This window comes from Gossypium hirsutum, chromosome D12 (genome assembly GCF_007990345.1).
Source record: "Gossypium hirsutum isolate 1008001.06 chromosome D12, Gossypium_hirsutum_v2.1, whole genome shotgun sequence".
In the NCBI taxonomy this organism is placed as follows: Eukaryota; Viridiplantae; Streptophyta; class Magnoliopsida; order Malvales; family Malvaceae; genus Gossypium; species Gossypium hirsutum.
The window spans coordinates 11,600,351-11,617,077 of NC_053448.1; the positions used below are offsets into that span (position 1 = coordinate 11,600,351).

General features: G+C 37.0%; 2 protein-coding genes and 1 pseudogene across 3 annotated transcripts; all 3 read right to left on the bottom strand.

Annotated features, from left to right (window-relative positions):
• Positions 1–1,611: 1,611 nt before the first annotated feature.
• Positions 1,612–9,361, bottom strand: LOC107889778 (soluble inorganic pyrophosphatase PPA1-like; annotated as a pseudogene).
• A 501-nt stretch (positions 9,362–9,862) lies between these two features.
• On the bottom strand, positions 9,863–13,629 carry LOC107890150 (uncharacterized). Its single transcript, XM_016814652.2, has 11 exons — positions 12,448–13,629; positions 12,192–12,302; positions 12,059–12,091; positions 11,802–11,976; positions 11,512–11,693; positions 10,985–11,121; positions 10,761–10,856; positions 10,466–10,535; positions 10,297–10,371; positions 10,175–10,220; positions 9,863–10,061 (listed from the first exon to the last, which is right to left on the bottom strand). Exons 1-11 carry the CDS (start codon positions 13,627–13,629, stop codon positions 10,000–10,002), a joined length of 2,169 nt encoding a protein of 722 aa, XP_016670141.2. The 3' UTR covers positions 9,863–9,999.
• An 808-nt stretch (positions 13,630–14,437) lies between these two features.
• Positions 14,438–16,727, bottom strand: LOC107889777 (eugenol synthase 1). Of its 2 annotated transcripts, none has more exons than XM_016814336.2 (5): positions 16,355–16,727; positions 16,102–16,236; positions 15,775–16,012; positions 15,421–15,624; positions 14,438–14,870 (listed from the first exon to the last, which is right to left on the bottom strand). In XM_016814336.2, the coding sequence occupies exons 1-5, from the start codon at positions 16,535–16,537 to the stop codon at positions 14,704–14,706; spliced, it is 927 nt and encodes a 308-aa protein (XP_016669825.1). In that variant the 5' UTR covers positions 16,538–16,727; the 3' UTR covers positions 14,438–14,703. The 2 variants fall into 2 exon arrangements, with proteins under 2 accessions (XP_016669825.1, XP_016669828.1); XM_016814339.2 differs by having other exon boundaries at positions 14,438–14,922.

Below are 16,727 nucleotides of genomic sequence, written 5' to 3' on the forward strand. Positions count from 1 at the left end.
CACATATATACGTATAGACATACATATTTTCATTATATATATATACCTACATAGTTTTTTTTTGTATTTTAAATTTTTTAAATTCATACATACATTTTTAAAATGTTTATAATTTTATTCATTTCTTTATTATTATTATTGTTTTACTTTATGTTTATTTATTTATTTATGTGTCCATTATTATTTTTAAAAAATGTTTTCGTTTTTTTATTTTGTTTATTTACTTGTTATTGTATATAATTGATTTTTTATATATTTATTTTTGTTATTTTTGCTCGTATTATTTTTGCTCGCATTATCGTAATTGTTATTCCGTCACATCAATTTTTACCCAAATTCGTAAAAAGGAAAATTTTGGAAATAAAGGCAATACTCGATACTTGGGATCTTCGAGAGAATTGGGCCCTAACGTGCTGGGTTCTAATTTTCTGTTGAATCTAAATGCTCGAGAATGCTCTTTAATAAAAAACATAAATAAAAACTCATTATCGGGATTTCAATATGTTGTGTCCTAACGCATTGGATATGACACGTGGTTTTCTCGATATGAGGATTTTTCGAAAGTAAAGGCAATATTCCGTATTTAGAAAATTCGAGAAAATCGTGCCCTAACTTACTGAGCTTCGATTTTTCTCGTTGATTCTAAGTAATCGAATATCCTTTCAAATTAAAATAAATGAGGTTTAAATAAAGAAAATGAAAGGCAAGTTTACTCTCAAAAACATGAGGTGTCGTGTCCTAACTTACTGGATGTAACATCTTGTTACTTCGAGATAAGGAGGCATTTTCCATTTTGATTTATTCGAGTATTTTTAAAATAACACAATATAATGAGGGATCATATTTTTAAAATTCTTTTCGAGTTTTTAATTTTCGACATTAGGACACTAACTAATTAACTAGGTACCAATTTTGGGCGTATCGAGGGTGCTAATCCTTCCTCGTGCGTAACCGACTCCCGAACTCATTTTCTGAATTTCGTAGACCAAAATCGTTGCTTTAATAAAATTAAATCATTTATTAAAAACAACCACTTTTTGAGGTGACCCGATCACACCTCATCAAAAAAAGGATTGGTGGCGACTCCCGTTTTCATTCTTTTTTTCAAAATCCAAGTCAACCCCGTTTCATCCAAAAAATGGTGTCAACAGTGAGATTAATAGATTATGGTTCCTATTAGTGTAACTCTATTCCTGGACCAAGGCTCAAGCTACCCACAAAGTTAAGCTCTCTGCCTTCACACATGGCCACATGGATTATCAGTAATGGAAGTATGAACAATGAATGCCACAGGTACTACTGTAATCATCCGTTCAAGCCCAATTGGCATGACATTCATTCGAGGCCCTTGGCCTAAAAGTATAAGGCTAAAAGCAAAGGCCCAAAGATGTTTACAATTTACTCAAGCTTGAATGCTTGTAGTAAAATCACACTCATACACGAACACTTAAATGTTTCGAAATCTATACAACATAGAATTATTAATGTACCAAACTTCATATAAATATAAAATACCTTAAATAATATTATGATACACTATGATTATGACGTGAGGACATAATAATTGTTCAACTCCAATTCAAGGATATCCTACGAGTAAAATCAAGTGGAAAACACAAATAGGAAGCCTTTCCATTAGTCAGTCTCATGGACAATGCATTACATGCTATTAAGGAAGACGTATAAGAAGTGCAACATAAATCAATATCACAGCTTGAGCATTTGATAATATTTAACCACGAGAGGTATGCAACATTAAGTCTGGGCACACTAATATAATACCCAAATTTTACTGTAATTTTTACCAAATAGTCGCAAAGATGATCACTTCCTCAAGCTTTCAACAATGTAAGATGCGTATAGATCCCTACAACATGGAATTTTCGGGTAAGACAAGAAAAAATGATGGATAGATTACCAGAAAAAAAACTTTTTCTTAATCTTTAGGTTAAAGAACATCTCTAAACAAAATGCATAATAATGCTGATCTCAAACTAACTCACATGGAATACTTGATGGCTTCAATAGCAGTCTCAGCTGGCAAAAAGTCTTCTACATCAACCTTCTTGTTCTCATTCTTTTTGTCTGTTATTCAGTAGTGAAGGTTATACTAGTGAAAGAATTTCACATTATGACTGTTAGATCACCACAAAAAACCAACAATGACAGCAGTTCAAAGTTCAAAGTACTAACAAGATAAAATTAAATACACATGTGAGTGGATACAATCCTCAAAGAAGCGGCGGATTTCAGCCAGACGATGAGGAGGAAGCTGTTTGATGTCTGTGTAATGACGGAACTCGGGATCATCAGCACATACAGCAATAATCTTGTCATCCTTCTCGCCCTGCAAAAACATCTCAACAATGAATGTATCTGACAGGAAAGAGGAACAGGGGAAGGATAGGAGCTTGTAGAAAGATCATGCAAAAGTCATGGAACTTAAATGTCAGTGATCTTCATTTAATAGTTTTGACTTATTATGGACATTCGATTTCGGACTTAATCACTCAACTCAACAGGAACAGAATAAGTAAATATAACACAGAAGATTGATGGCTTCGAACAAATAGTAACCCAACATGAGAAAGCTTAATCCGATTACATCCTTAGTTGGCAACTTGGAGTACTTCCACTCCTGTTGTTTCTCAACAGCTACAAGTGCCTTTAGATATCCTATTCAAGTAAAATAATAGAGGCAATGAAGATGAAGCTTTTTACCTGATCAATCATAGGCATTAACCCAATAGCGAGCACGAAGAAAAGAACCAGGCAAAACAGGCTCCTAAAATATATAAATCATTCAAAGAATCAGTTAATAAGATCAGATAAAACCCAATGAACCCCGCATTATTTCTTTGAGTAAGTCCATGAGTCCATCAGTGTAACAGATACTACTTGCATCAGTATCAGGACATCCATAGGATCACTGTCCTCACAAATAGTCCTTGGGATGAAACCATAGTTGTGTGGGTAAACAACCGATGAGTACAGAACACGATCAACCTAGTTTTTAAGAGAATAATTCATTACTTTCATCGTTTAAAAGCAGTGAAGTAGATGATATATTCTCATTAAAGGAGAAGGCCAACATCTTAGCAATAATCAAAAGAGTCATAAGATACAAGGTTAACTAATAGGCCATGGTTTAAGGGGACATGGAAATTTAATCAGTTAGTTCCAAAGAAGATGGCAATTGATTTTGTTGTGCGGAAGCGTGTAAAAGAGTAAAATTATTGTACTAAAAAATCACACTAAGTTCAATTCCCAGGAAAGAGAGGTGGATCACAAGGATCGCTTAAGTACCAGGTCTTTCCTAGCCAGAATATCCCTCAATCGTAATTTAATAGCACAATAAATCACTACAATCACACACACAATTCATGCAGAATAATACAATAAAGAACACAAGAATTTAACGAGGTTCAGCAAATTTTGCCTACGTCCTCGGGCACTACCAAATATATTTCACTCCAAAATATAAGTGAGAATTTACAAAGAGAGAGAAAGAAAACAATGCCTTAAGTAGAGAATGGCAAGTTTGAGATACAGAATGAGAGATGGTTATGCCTATTTATAGTTGAGGTTCAGGGATCAACTTGCAAAGTCACTTTACAATTTAGGGATCATATATTGCAAATATCTCAGATTTTATTATGCCAATATCTCGATACCCATATCTTTGACTTTCCAATATTTGATACCCATATCTTTGACTTTCCAATATTTGATACCCATATCTTTGACTTTCCATTATTTGATACCCATATCTTTGATTTTCCATAAATATGGATAATTCCCAATAATCTCCACCTTGAAGATTTGATTCGAGTAATCTTATCTTCACACAATTCTCTCTGCCTTTGTCAACAACACTTGATAGTGCATTCTTCAACTGTTAAACATGCAGAATATTGATCAAGTTCAAACAATGTTCGAACTTGATTGTTGTTACCACCTTGGTCATCATATCTGCGGGATTATCTGCAGTCTTAATCTTCTGAAGGTGAATTTTCCCCTCATCAATAATTTCCCGCACAAAGTGAAAACGTACATCGATATGCTTTGTACGTGCATGATAGACTTGATTCTTTGCTAAATGAATAGCACTTTGACTATCACAATACACATTAATATGCTCCTGGACCAATCCCAATGTTTTAACCATACCTTGTAACCAAATAGCTTCCTTTACAGCCTCTGTTACAGCCATGTATTCAGCTTCTGTGGTTGACAACGCAACTGTAGACTGCAGTGTAGACTTCCAACTTATTGGTCCTCCAGCAAGAGTAAACACATAACCAGTGGTTGATCTTCGTTTGTCCAAATCACCGGCATAATCAGAATCAACGTACCCAACAACACCTTTACCAAGTGTAGTATCCTGCTTGAACAGTAATCCAATATCCATGGTCTTATGAATATACCGTAGAATCCATTTCACAGCTTGCCAATGTCCTTTTCTAGGATTATGCATATACCTGCTCACTATACTAACTGCCTGTGAAATGTCGGGTCTTGTACACACCATTGCATACATCAAGCTACCTACTGCATTAGAATACGGAACTTGCAACATGTATTCTCGTTCCGTATTCGTCGAAGGAGATAGTTGTGCAGAAAGCTTGAAATGAGAAGCCAACGGGGTACTTACAGGTTTTGTCTGCTCGTTCATGCCAAACTGCTGTAGTACATTTTTCAAATACTGCTTCTGAGACAAGCTAACTCTATCATGAGCTCTATCTCTCCATATTTCCATGTCGAGAATCTTTTTAGCTTCTCCTAGATCTTTCATCTCAAACTCGAGATTGAGTTGAGTCTTCAATCTTTCAATCTCAACTTTACTCTTAGATGCTATTAGCATATCATCAACATATAAGAGCAAGTATATGAAAGTTCCTTCTTGTAGCTTCTGAAAATACACGCAATGATCAAATTTACTTCTTATGTACCTTTGCCCTTTCATGAACTGATCAAATCGCTTGTACCACTGCCTCGGAGATTGCTTCAATCCATAAAGCGACTTTGTCAGTTTGCAAACCCAATTTTCTTTTCCAGCAACCTTGAATCCATCTGGCTGAGTCATATAGATTTCCTCTTCCAAATCACCGTGTAAAAATGCGGTCTTCACATCAAACTGAACTAGTTCAAGATCATATTACGCAACCAAGGCTAGCAAAATCCGAATAGACGAATGCTTCACAACTGGAGAAAACATTTCATTGTAGTCTATTCCTTCTTTCTGAGCGTAACCCTTTGCTACTGATCTAGCCTTGTATCGAATTTCATTTTTATCAGGAAATCCTTCCTTCTTTGCATATACCCATTTGCATCCAATTGCCTTTTTTCCCTTGGGTAGTGTCACCAACTCCCAGGTCTTATTTTTATGAAGAGACTGCATTTCTTCATTCATTGCTTGCTTCCACTTTACACCATCAGGGTTACTTATTACTTCTGTGTAAGTAGAAGGAACATCATCATCTGTAATTGGAAGTGCATAGACCACTATATCATCAAAGCGAGCAGGCTTACGAATCTCTCTTCTTGGCCTTCTATATGCAATTGAATCTTGTTGCTGTAGAGATTCTTGGGTAGGAACCTCTTCATCATTTGTCCCTTCAATATTAGTTGGATCATCGTTAACCTTTTCAAGCTCCACCTGCTGCAAAGTACTACTGGTTTTGTCATCCTTTTGTGAATCCTTGTACTTCAACATGGTTGATTCATCAAAAGTCACATCTCTACTGAAAACAATCTTCATTGTATCAGGACACCAGAGACGATATCCTTTTACTCCATCAGTTATACCCAAGAATAATGCTTTCTTTGCTCTTGGGTCTAACTTAGATTCTTTTACATGATAATATGCAGTGGAACCAAATACATGCAAAGAATCATAATCAGTAGCAGATTTACTAGTTCACATCTCCATAGGAGTTTTTCCATTTATTGCAGCTGATGGCAAACGGTTAATTAGATGGCACGCATATGTAACTGCCTCAGCCCAAAATTCTTTGCCCAATCCAGCATTGGACAACATACATCGAACTTTCTCCAGTATAGTTCGATTCATTCGTTCTGCCACCCCATTTTGCTGTGGTGTATCCCGAACAGTGAAGTGTCGCACAATGCCCTCATCTTGGCATACCTGTAGAAATGGATCGTTTTTGTACTCAGTACCATTATCTGATCGAAGTCGTTTGACCTTTCGACCAGTCTGAGTCTCCACCATCTTCTTCCATTTCAGAAATGCATCCAAAACTTCACTTTTTCTTTTCATTAGATACACCTATACTTTTTTTGAATAATCGTCAACAAAAGTAACAAAATAGTGCATACCTCCCAAAGAAGCTACTTTGGTAGGTCCCCACACATCACTGTGAACGTAGTCCAGAATTCCTTTCGTATTGTGAATTGCTGGACCAAATTTTACCCTCTTCTGCTTGCCCAGAACACAATGTTCACAGAATTCCATTTTGCAAGAATTTGCACCTTTCAATAAGCCTTACTTCACCAATGTCTGCAAAGCTTTTTCACCAGCATGTCCCAATCGCATATGCCATAATCTGGTAGCCTCTGAATCTACATCTTTTGTAGAAACTGTTGATGTTGATCCAATAACTGTACTTCCATTTAAAAAATACAAGTTATTTCTTCTTGTGCCTTTCATCACCGTCAGTTGCCCAACTACTACTTTTAGTAATCCATCTCTCAAAGTGATTGTGAGCCCTTTAGATTCTAGGGCACCTAATGAGATGAGATTTTTCTTCAGGCTAGGTACGTAGCGAACATCTGTCAAGACTTGGATTGAGCCGTCGTGATTCTTCAATTGGACTGTACCCACTCCCATTGTCTTACAAGCACTATCATTTCCCATAAGAACAATTCCACCTTCTAGCTCTTTAAGACTAGAAAACCAGTCCTTATTAGGACACATATGGTAAGTACATCCTGAATCCAAAATCCACTCATCCGTTTGACATGCCATTGCCATGCCAACCAAGCTAAAGTCTGACTCCTCATCATGCTCTGCTACACATGCATTAGAAATAGCCTTGCCCTTTTGTAGCTTAGGACAATTCTTTTTCCAATGCCCTTTTTCACGGCAAAAGGCACATTCATCTTTGGCGGGTCTCCCTTTGGACTTTCCCCTTCTACCAGATTTGCTGCTGTGTGAACGACCTCTTACTGTTAAGACTTCTGCGGTTGTATCTCTGTGATCTCTTTTATCTTTCTTTCGAGTCTCAGATCTATACAACGCACTACAGACTGCATCAAATGTGATTGTATCTTTCCCATGAAGCAATGTGGTGGTAAGATGATCATATTCATCAGGAAGAGAATTCAACAACAGTAATGCCTTGTCTTCATCTTCAAATTTCTCATCCAAATTTAGCAAGTCTGCTAAAATTTTATTGAATGAGTTTACATGGTCATTCATCGGCATACCGGGTGCATACGTGAATCGATAAAGTTTCTTTTTCATATAAAGCCTATTTTCAAGACTTTTTGTTAGAAACTTTTCTTCCAGTGTATCCCACAACTTCTTCGCTGATGTCTCCCTCGTGACAGAGTACTTCTGCTCTTTGGCCAAACATAGGCGAATTGTTCCACATGCCTGTCTATTGATCTTGGCCCACTCCTTGTCATCCATCTTGTCAGGTTTTTCTTCAAGGGCTATATCCAGCTCTTGCTGACATAAGACATCCAGGATCTCACATTGCCACATACCAAAATTATTGGTACCATCAAATTTCTCTACTTCAAATTTCGCATTGGTCACAGTAGTCTTTGACGATGACTTTTCTATTTTTTTCTCCTCAATCCTAACTACAGTACGTGAACAGTGCCTTGAACGATCGTATTTCCCAAGTACGAATCTAGCTCTGATACCAATTGTTGTGCGGAAGCGTGTAAAAGAGTAAAATTATTGTACTAAAAAATCACACTAAGTTCAATTCCCAGGAAAGAGAGGTGGATCACAAGGAACGCTTAAGTACCAGGTCTTTCCTAGCCAGAATATCCCTCAATCGTAATTTAATAGCACAATAAATCACTACAATCACACACACAATTCATGCAGAATAATACAATAAAGAACACAAGAATTTAACGAGGTTCAGCAAATTTTGCCTATGTCCTCGGGCACTACCAAATATATTTCACTCCAAAATACAAGTGAGAATTTACAAAGAGAGAGAAAGAAAACAATGCCTTAAGTAGAGAATGGCAAGTTTGAGATACAAAATGAGAGATGGTTATGCCTATTTATAGTTGAGGTTCAGGGATCAACTTGCAAAGTCACTTTACAATTTAGGGACCATATATTGCAAATATCTCAGATTTTATTATGCCAATATCTCGATACCCATATCTTTGACTTTCCAATATTTGATACCCATATCTTTGACTTTCCATTATTTGATACCCATATCTTTGATTTTCCATAAATATGGATAATTCCCAATAGATTTTTAGAACATTGAATAAATTGACCAGCTCTTCCTCAATTGTTATAAAAACTTAAATCTTAAAATAAAAATAAAAGAAAAAAAATTCAATTCAGTGATAAAATGTTCAATTAACTTCAAGTTGAGGGGGGGGAGGAGGAAACTCTTACTTTTATAAGACCACTGGTTTTGTCGAGCTCGTACTTGACCTTGCTACCTTTTCCAATTTCAACCACCTGCAACAAAACAATAATAATGATAATGGTGATGATGGTGATAAAATTAAAAATCCGTTTCTACAACGATTTTCGAAACCAGAAACTTAAACTTCAATAACGGAAAAGGACAATTAAGAAGAAAAGAAACTTACACAGTTAAAAACTGCTGGAGCACCAGGTCCTGCGTCAATATGTAAAGCACAGTTGAAGTGAGAATCAGATATGGACTTAATGAACAAGTGATTTAATTACTAATACAAATGGAGTATATTATACCAATCTTCAAATCATGCCAAGGATGAGCAGCAATCGATCTTCGAGTCATCGAAGAAAGGATTCTTTCATTAAGGGCGACGCGAGAGAATCCAGCGCTCTTCCCGCTTGTTGCTTCTCCGCCATTGTTTGCCATACTTCTTTCAAAACTCAAAAACTTCTCCATACAACTGAAAGGAAAAGAACATCATAATCATAATCATCGCAAGGTAAGGATGAATAAAAAAAATCAAAACCAACGGATTCAAAGCTCAAAAACTGGAACTTACAGAAAAATGAGAGAATCCAAAGTGTTTGCCTTCTTTGAGTGAAGGCTTTTTTTGGTATGGAAGGTGATAGAAGAAGAAAATACACTTCTTTAACTTCTTCTCACACTCTCCTTGGGCATCGTTCAGCGGTCGGTCCACCTTAAATAAGGGGCGTTCGATAGAAATAAAGGTCAAAATCTGACGGATGAAGAGACGGAGATATGTGAAGAGCTTATTCTTTTTTATATTTAGGAGCTGGTTCAGGTGAACAGCCAACCCTTGGCCTACACGTGGAAAATGACGGCGGTTGTTCTTTATTGTGTGCCACGTGTTACCCACTAATTGAGTTTTATAATGCTGCTGACTGAGGTTTTGAGTTCGGTTGCCTGCCTCGTTAGGAAATATATTTAATTTTAATTTAAAAACAAAAACGTATTAATATATACCTCTAATTTTACAAAAGAAATTATTTTATTCCTTATTTAATTTTTCTGACTGTTTTAACCCTCTATATAAATTTTTATTTTCACAGACTACTCATCCTCCTAAGTCGGCCAAGTTGATGTGAGTGTTCCTTTATTATTAGATAAATTGGGAATATTCTCTCCAATTCTGTAGATAAACAATGATGGGATATCAGTGATACAAAGTGAACTTAATTCTTCTTATCCAACCCCATTCCTTGTATGATATTTATACAACGGTACCACAAACTCAAGCAGGATTATGGCCAATCTTTGCATTACAATTTTGTATTCTCAAAAACCCCACAAAATGATTTGAACAAAAAGCATGGTTCACCACAAAGTATTACACACACTGACGATTGTACCAACTCTTCCTATATATCCCCATAAACTTGGCCACAAACTCTGCAGAAAAAAACATGACCATAAGCTGAGGGTTCATGTCAAAGATCAAGACAGATACAGAAACATCATAAGAAATGACAAAGTTTGAATCATAGTATATATTTCCATCTTACCTTCTAATTTCAACAGAGCACTTGTTCCTGTTGGTAGCCTCTTGTCCTGTAACAATACACATGAGTTACTTTTTTGTTTGTCTGCAATAACCATATAAAATAAGTTGAGGACAGCAACTTACATAGTAAGCGTGCCAATAATAGAGTTCCCTTTTTAAACCAGCTTCAACGTGATTAAGAAATTGTTCTACCAGCTTCTGCATGTTGGGAAATCAACTATATATATGAGAAGAGCAATGGGAGTCTCCGTAACCTTTTTATTGTATTATTTGAGGGTTTCAAATTCACCACCTGGAGGATCAGTTTAGGATGAACAAAATCCACAAGAAGCTTTTGAAGCTTTCCTCGCACAATGCATAATCTGATAGAACCATATATGCTGAATGTCATTTCTGTTTTAATGAGTTTTAAAAACCGTCTCCTTTCCTTGTTGTGATACCCAAATTTCAAGTGTAAAATTATGAAAATACTCAAATTTATACTTGATGACTACTCAAAAGTTGATACTTCCGCATCAAAATCACATTTCCTCATAGGACTCCACAAGATAGAAGGAATAAAAAGAAGAAAAAGCTGAACAACTTACCTTCTATGTGCTGGATCAGCTAGGATTTCTGATGCGAGTTCTGTCAAAACCTCTTCCCATTCAAGTGGGATTGGTTGATCATCAGCAAAAGGATAGCTGCTTAGGCATGTGCATCTTATCAACAACTATGGTTTGCAGTCTTTACATGGGGTGGGTGGGGGAAATGGCTTACTTTCATAATTTTATTGGAAATTCATGTAGGGAGATTTGCTTCAAGTTCTTACTTGTGTGCTTTGCAGGCTTCAAGAGCCATGATTGCTTTCCTCAGGTTTTGCTTTGATTTGGCTGCAGTCTTAGCAGCAAAATTCATGGATAGATCAAATTCCTCTTTCCTTGCTATCTGAATAAGTACCTCCATGATCTGCAAAGTTAACACTCAGAAGGCTAACGTTGATCAAATGAAAGTAACTGGCAAGACAAGTTATTTGATCAACCCTACACAATGTTTTATATGCCCTAATTTAACCAAAAGATTCATTATCACAAATGGTATTGGTCTCATCTTTTTCCATGAAAGGCAACAAAGGGAAGTTACTTCACATTTACCCTTAGCTGTCACGGATTGTAATAACGATCATACTGCAATAGTGCAAAACCCTCCCTTTCTTGAGGAGCTTGGAAAGGCTAACAATGGGCATGTCATTGAACAAAATGAAAGCAACCAACCAGGCATGTTGGTATATGACGATTGCGATATACATTTAACTGTAAAAAGAATTAAGTTACAATGCCAAATTATAGGGATACTTACTTCATGTGTTACTGGGGTATCTACTTTTATAACTTTGCAGCGATTCGTTACTGAGTCTAGGATATCTATGTCATCTTCACAGCAGAGTATGAATTTACAGGAATCCGAATGACAGTCCATTATCCATTTTATCAAGTGATGAATATTATCTGGTGCCTTGTCAACATCATGAAGAACTATAACTGAAATAAACACAAACAAAACTTTATTACTAAGTTGATTGCTTTAAACTGTTTAAGAGGAAGTTTTCTTATACTGCATATGGAAGAAAAAAAATAAAAAAACCAAACCTTTGTGGTTTGTCTTAAAACTAGCAGTGCTGGTTTCAGGGGTAATTGCATAATAGGAGCTTATTTCTTTGACCAATCCCATTAATGCATATTTAGCATTTCCCAAGTTGACATTAAGCTCCACATGATGAGCACTCGAAACAAGTGGAACAAAAACTTGCATTGGCCTTTTCTCCTGTCCAGATTCAGATCACAAAGATGTCAAAACTCTAAATAAGTGAAATGTGAGATTCTCTAAAATGTTGCTTATATAGTACCTGAACTTGGAATTTTCTTAGTTCATGAGATACCTTAAGAAAAAGGGAAAAGCAAAGACTAGAGTCAGCCTAAACAAGTTTTAAAATGTCAAACACGATCTGGTAATCTATTTAGAAATTGCTAGAGACATACATTCCAACTAGGGTCGCCATATATTTCTCGCAGGAAAGCTTTTGTTAGTGCCCTTTTCCCAGAACCAGATGGTCCTTTGAACAATATATGAAGACAACTTTCATAGGATACCTAACAGATGCAAGAAACCATAAGGGAAGAACTTTACAAATTACATAACACATCATTTATTTTTCTGTCATGGAATAGAATTGCAGCATGCTCAGTGGATGAGAAATCAGATCAGGAACAAAAGGCTTTTTGGCAAAGAACTTACAAGTTGCTTCAGAAGCTGAGCTTCTTTCTTGTGACAGGTGAATCCATCCAAAGAAGCTGGTTGATATTTATCAGCCCAAAACTGCCTTAGTTTTTCAACTACAATTGCCTTCCCAATGAAAGAGGCCTCATCGAAATCTTGCTTTTCTGATGATTTCTTTGAGGTCCTGCAGGGTCCTCTCCTCATCACGCAAGCAAACCATGTCTCACTTTGTCCCTTTACTCTATTTGCCGTGAACTTCCCAGAGTTTACACTACTCCTCCTCCCACTACTATCACTTATCTCACTATTTTGAGTGCTAAGCTTTAAGCCTGCACTCGATGAGAACCCTCGAGCTTTTGGATCAACATTTCCATTAGCTCTCATTCGTTGATGGGAAGAAAAATCTTTTTGTTCGAACATTGGTGGCTTTGGGAGAACATGGTTCCCAAAGCTTCCGTTATTTGGCAACACATTGTTTTGCATTGGCAAGGCCCCAGCATCACGAGAAAAGAAGATATCACCAGGTGAAATGGACTCCGTGCTTTCAAACATACAAGCATTATACATAGGACTTCTAGAAATCATTGCATTGGCCACCATTTCTTTGATTTCACCTACTGTTCTTTGCTTGTGTAGCATGCTCCTTGAGATTGGTGACGGTGTCCTCCGATCCCCTCTTTGTCGTGGAGCACTCACTGATCGACAGCTATAGTCACTCCCTTTACCAGCCTCAAGAAACTGCCCTATTGTTGCTCTTCCCTCTCTTTTTGGAGTTCTACGACTTTGCTTCCTAAATAAGCCAGAAGTGTTATCATTTCCCACTTCAGTAATCAAGTTATGGTCCTCTCTTCCAGGTTTATAAGGAGAAACATGCCTCTGATTCTCATGTTTTGACTTCGACAAGGGGCTAACATTTCGCCCATCATCTCTCCTTGTCTTGTAAGGAGACCTGCTGTTGTGTCTCCTTGGAAGGGGACTTGTTCCAGGTACTTTTCGGTTGAGTCTCAAAGGACTAGTGTTTCTAGGCAAATTGAACACCATGTTATCTGCTTCAACAAGCATGGATGTTCTGTTCTTTCGGTTATGATGATCTTGCCATTCAGTCTCTGTATCTGATGGCTCATAACCGCTTCGCCTTTGCTTCATTGGAGTAGAGGAATGCCGCTTAGAAGCTTTGCTGCTTTGAGACAAGTTATCCATTTTTTTTCTTCTGAAACTGGACCAAAACTCTCGGCCAACTTGTTTTGTCTTAACAATGTTAAAACAAGCTAGGATGGGGCAAGAATTCGGCGGTAGTGTACCCAAATAAGCGTGGATGAAGATGCTTATTGAATCTAAGGAATGTGATGGTTATAAAGCATACAGCGACAAAGACTATGTCCTTTGGGGTGAACAGTTTAAGGTTTTATTCCAGCAATTTCACAACTTCCATACATTTTGTTTCTTGTGATCTCTAAGCTTCCTTCGAGGATGCTTTTGTCTCATCCTTTTATGTCTCTTTGTAGTATTAGCTGCTTGGCTGGTACCAGACGAACAAGTTCCACCATTAAACTTTTCATTTTCACTTAATGCCGTGTTTAAGTAATCCAACTCTTAAAAAGTTCAATATTATTCCAGTCGGAATTTTGTGTCTGACTATATCGGGAACTCTATTGGATTCACGAAGTGAGAGTAAGGTTAGACAAGGTATTCTCACTTTGTGAACACATCAAAACTCTTGACAGAATCGAGAGACAAAACTCTAACAGAGAACAATGCATGACTTGTTGAGGGTCCAACCCTCAACATACCATGTCGGATACTTGTATACAATCTGGATCGCGTCAAAACATGTGTTTGACATTTATCTCCATTCGGGTAACATTGTTTGTAAGTCCTTGTCATTTACTGCATGTCCAATCTCTCCCGGGAAGCTACAGCTGCTTAATTGCCCCTTTTCTTTCCATTTAAATTTGATTAATTTATTGTAAAGGTGACTCTAGATACTGAAAACTTGTTGGCTTTCATAAACATTAAACATGGACAACTTTTTTTATTAAGTTATTTTAGTATCTGGCGATGGTAATTTGGACCTTTTGAACTTAGAAAACAAGGCCAGCTACATTTGGTAGCCTTATCCGTTGTCTTTTTTGTTGCATAAAAGGTTCTGCAAAAACATCAAAAGGAAAATTTTCTTGAAATGTTGTCATCTGGATTGCAAACAAGGGCATAACTGCAACATAAGTTGTTTCAACACTGCATGGTTTCTTTGTTAGGCTACAAAGTTGGTGTATTTTACACAAACTGATGCAGGTATTCATCAACACTAGTATATTTCAGTTCAGGATAAAGCTCAGATGCCTCCACACCGAACCAAGCTTCTATACCGAAATTCGAAGCCTCTCCCTTCACAAACATAGGATGGGCGAATGACAAAAAGAAATTCCAGGGAACAGGTGACTCTGCAGAAAACCAGCACAATCACTGCTATCATCCTTCATATTTATTGAAGTCCTTCAAGTATAAAAGAATCAGTCAACTCTCAACAAACTTTAACACTTGAGCCTATTTTATTGAGACTAATCACTTTCAATTAGTATAATATGAGCACCCAAAGTTCAAACTCTGGATCATCAAGCTAAAGAAGCATTGATAAATCATAATATAGTCAAATATTTCTGGTTTGTACAGTATGAAACTGCCTATCGTTTCGGCTTCAGATGCAAGCAATAGTTATTGGATAAAATAGCTTGTCATCCATTATTAAAAGAAACCAAGAACCTAAGCTCAAAATACAGCTGCTGATGACAACTGGTAGGTTGGAGGTTTGTATATTTTCTTCTTGGCCATTGGCTTTGACTTAGCTTTCAATTTTAAACTTAATTTGCCAACTGCGACCAACTCCATTTTTTATTTTTTCCCCCTAAACTATTGAAACCAGTTGTTTGAATTTTATAATCTGATAAGCAGAAATGAAGTAAAAGGTACAAAGCAACTGGTATGAGTTTTTACCTTGAATGATGTTAAGAAGCTGTTCCTCAGGAACATAGCTCTTTTCAAGGGTCTTGCCAATTTTCCTCTCCCATAGGGAGACTACTTCATTGAAAGACAAAACATTGGAAGGGGGTCTTATATAAAGAATCTTGTTCAAGGTTCTTGGATCTTCAGCCGCTTTAATGGTGTAAGTTGCTATGTCATCTTCCTGGACAAAAATACCTGAAACATCAAAAACACCATTCCTCTATCAGCTGCAATCCTGTAATTGATCTAATACAAGTTGCATTGAAATGTTGTAGCCATTCTCTCATAATCAAAGTATAATTTAGGGCACAAGGAAACCAGATCAAAGCTTGTACACATATTTACCTTTTGGATTTCCATCTCCAAGTATGACTACCTTATCCCTAGGAGGAACAGTGGCATTTTCCTGCATTAAATTTGGCAAGAAATGCCCTGCAAAGGCATTGGATGAGATATACGTATATGGTATCCCTTCAGCCTCAATTGCTCTTCGAATTTTAGCCTTGATCCTGAATATGCTCGCAGCTGGCTCCACTGCGTGGATACGGTCTGCATCCATGCCAAACTCCGATGGAAGAAATCTCTGAAACCCACCATTTCATAAAAACCTTTGCTTCTGATAAACAAAAGAAGAACAAAAAATGCAGGTAAAATGATGTTGAAACAACTTGCCTTGACATTTCCAGCTTCTTTGATGGCTTCAATTATCCTTACTTGATCCGCTAGCTGTTGTGTGCCTAATGTGGAGATCACAATGTCAACTTGCTTGATTGCCCTTAACAAGCTCTCATGATCATAGATATCACCCTGTGGTAATCCTTAAACCACCAAATTAAGTAGGAAAGAAGATAATTTTAAATAAACAAATCTGCCAAAGTTGAGCTCCATTAAACCAGTGAAATCATTCAAAGTATAAGACACGTACATAAAGAATGGTTACTACAGAGCCCTTGAAACTCTCAATCAGCTTTGATTTTTCAGGATCAGAAATCGTCCTCTCTCTGACCAATACAAAAGTGGGGTGCCCCAGTTTGGTGCTTGCCTCCACCATGAATTTCCCAATATAGCCAGCGCCTCCGATTATCAAAATTTTGCTTTTCTCAGCCATGCCAAACTCTCTATAGAAGAGGAAATCTGGATATATTAGTTTGAACAGAGGAGGCTAGTGAGTCCCCCCAGTTCGTATTTTCTGATGTTCCAAACAGAAGAACTTGATTCCTTTTCAAGTACAAAGGTTCAAAATGGAAGCATCGTCAGCTCATCCGTCCTTTTCATTCCTGGACAGCTCCCACTCCTTT

Coding starts and splice junctions, on each gene's coding strand:
- LOC107890150 (XM_016814652.2), bottom strand. CDS start 13,629: ATGGATAACTTGTCTCAAAGCAGCAAAGCTTCTAAGCGGCATTCCTCT. Junction 12,303..12,447: donor CTCAGCTTCTGAAGCAACTT/GTAAGTTCTTTG, acceptor TGCATCTGTTAG/GTATCCTATGAAAGTTGTCT. Junction 10,221..10,296: donor ATTATTGGCACGCTTACTAT/GTAAGTTGCTGT, acceptor GTATTGTTACAG/GACAAGAGGCTACCAACAGG.
- LOC107889777 (XM_016814336.2), bottom strand. CDS start 16,537: ATGGCTGAGAAAAGCAAAATTTTGATAATCGGAGGCGCTGGCTATATT. Junction 16,013..16,101: donor AAGAAGCTGGAAATGTCAAG/GCAAGTTGTTTC, acceptor GGTGGGTTTCAG/AGATTTCTTCCATCGGAGTT. Junction 15,625..15,774: donor TGGAGATGGAAATCCAAAAG/GTAAATATGTGT, acceptor TTGATGTTTCAG/GTATTTTTGTCCAGGAAGAT.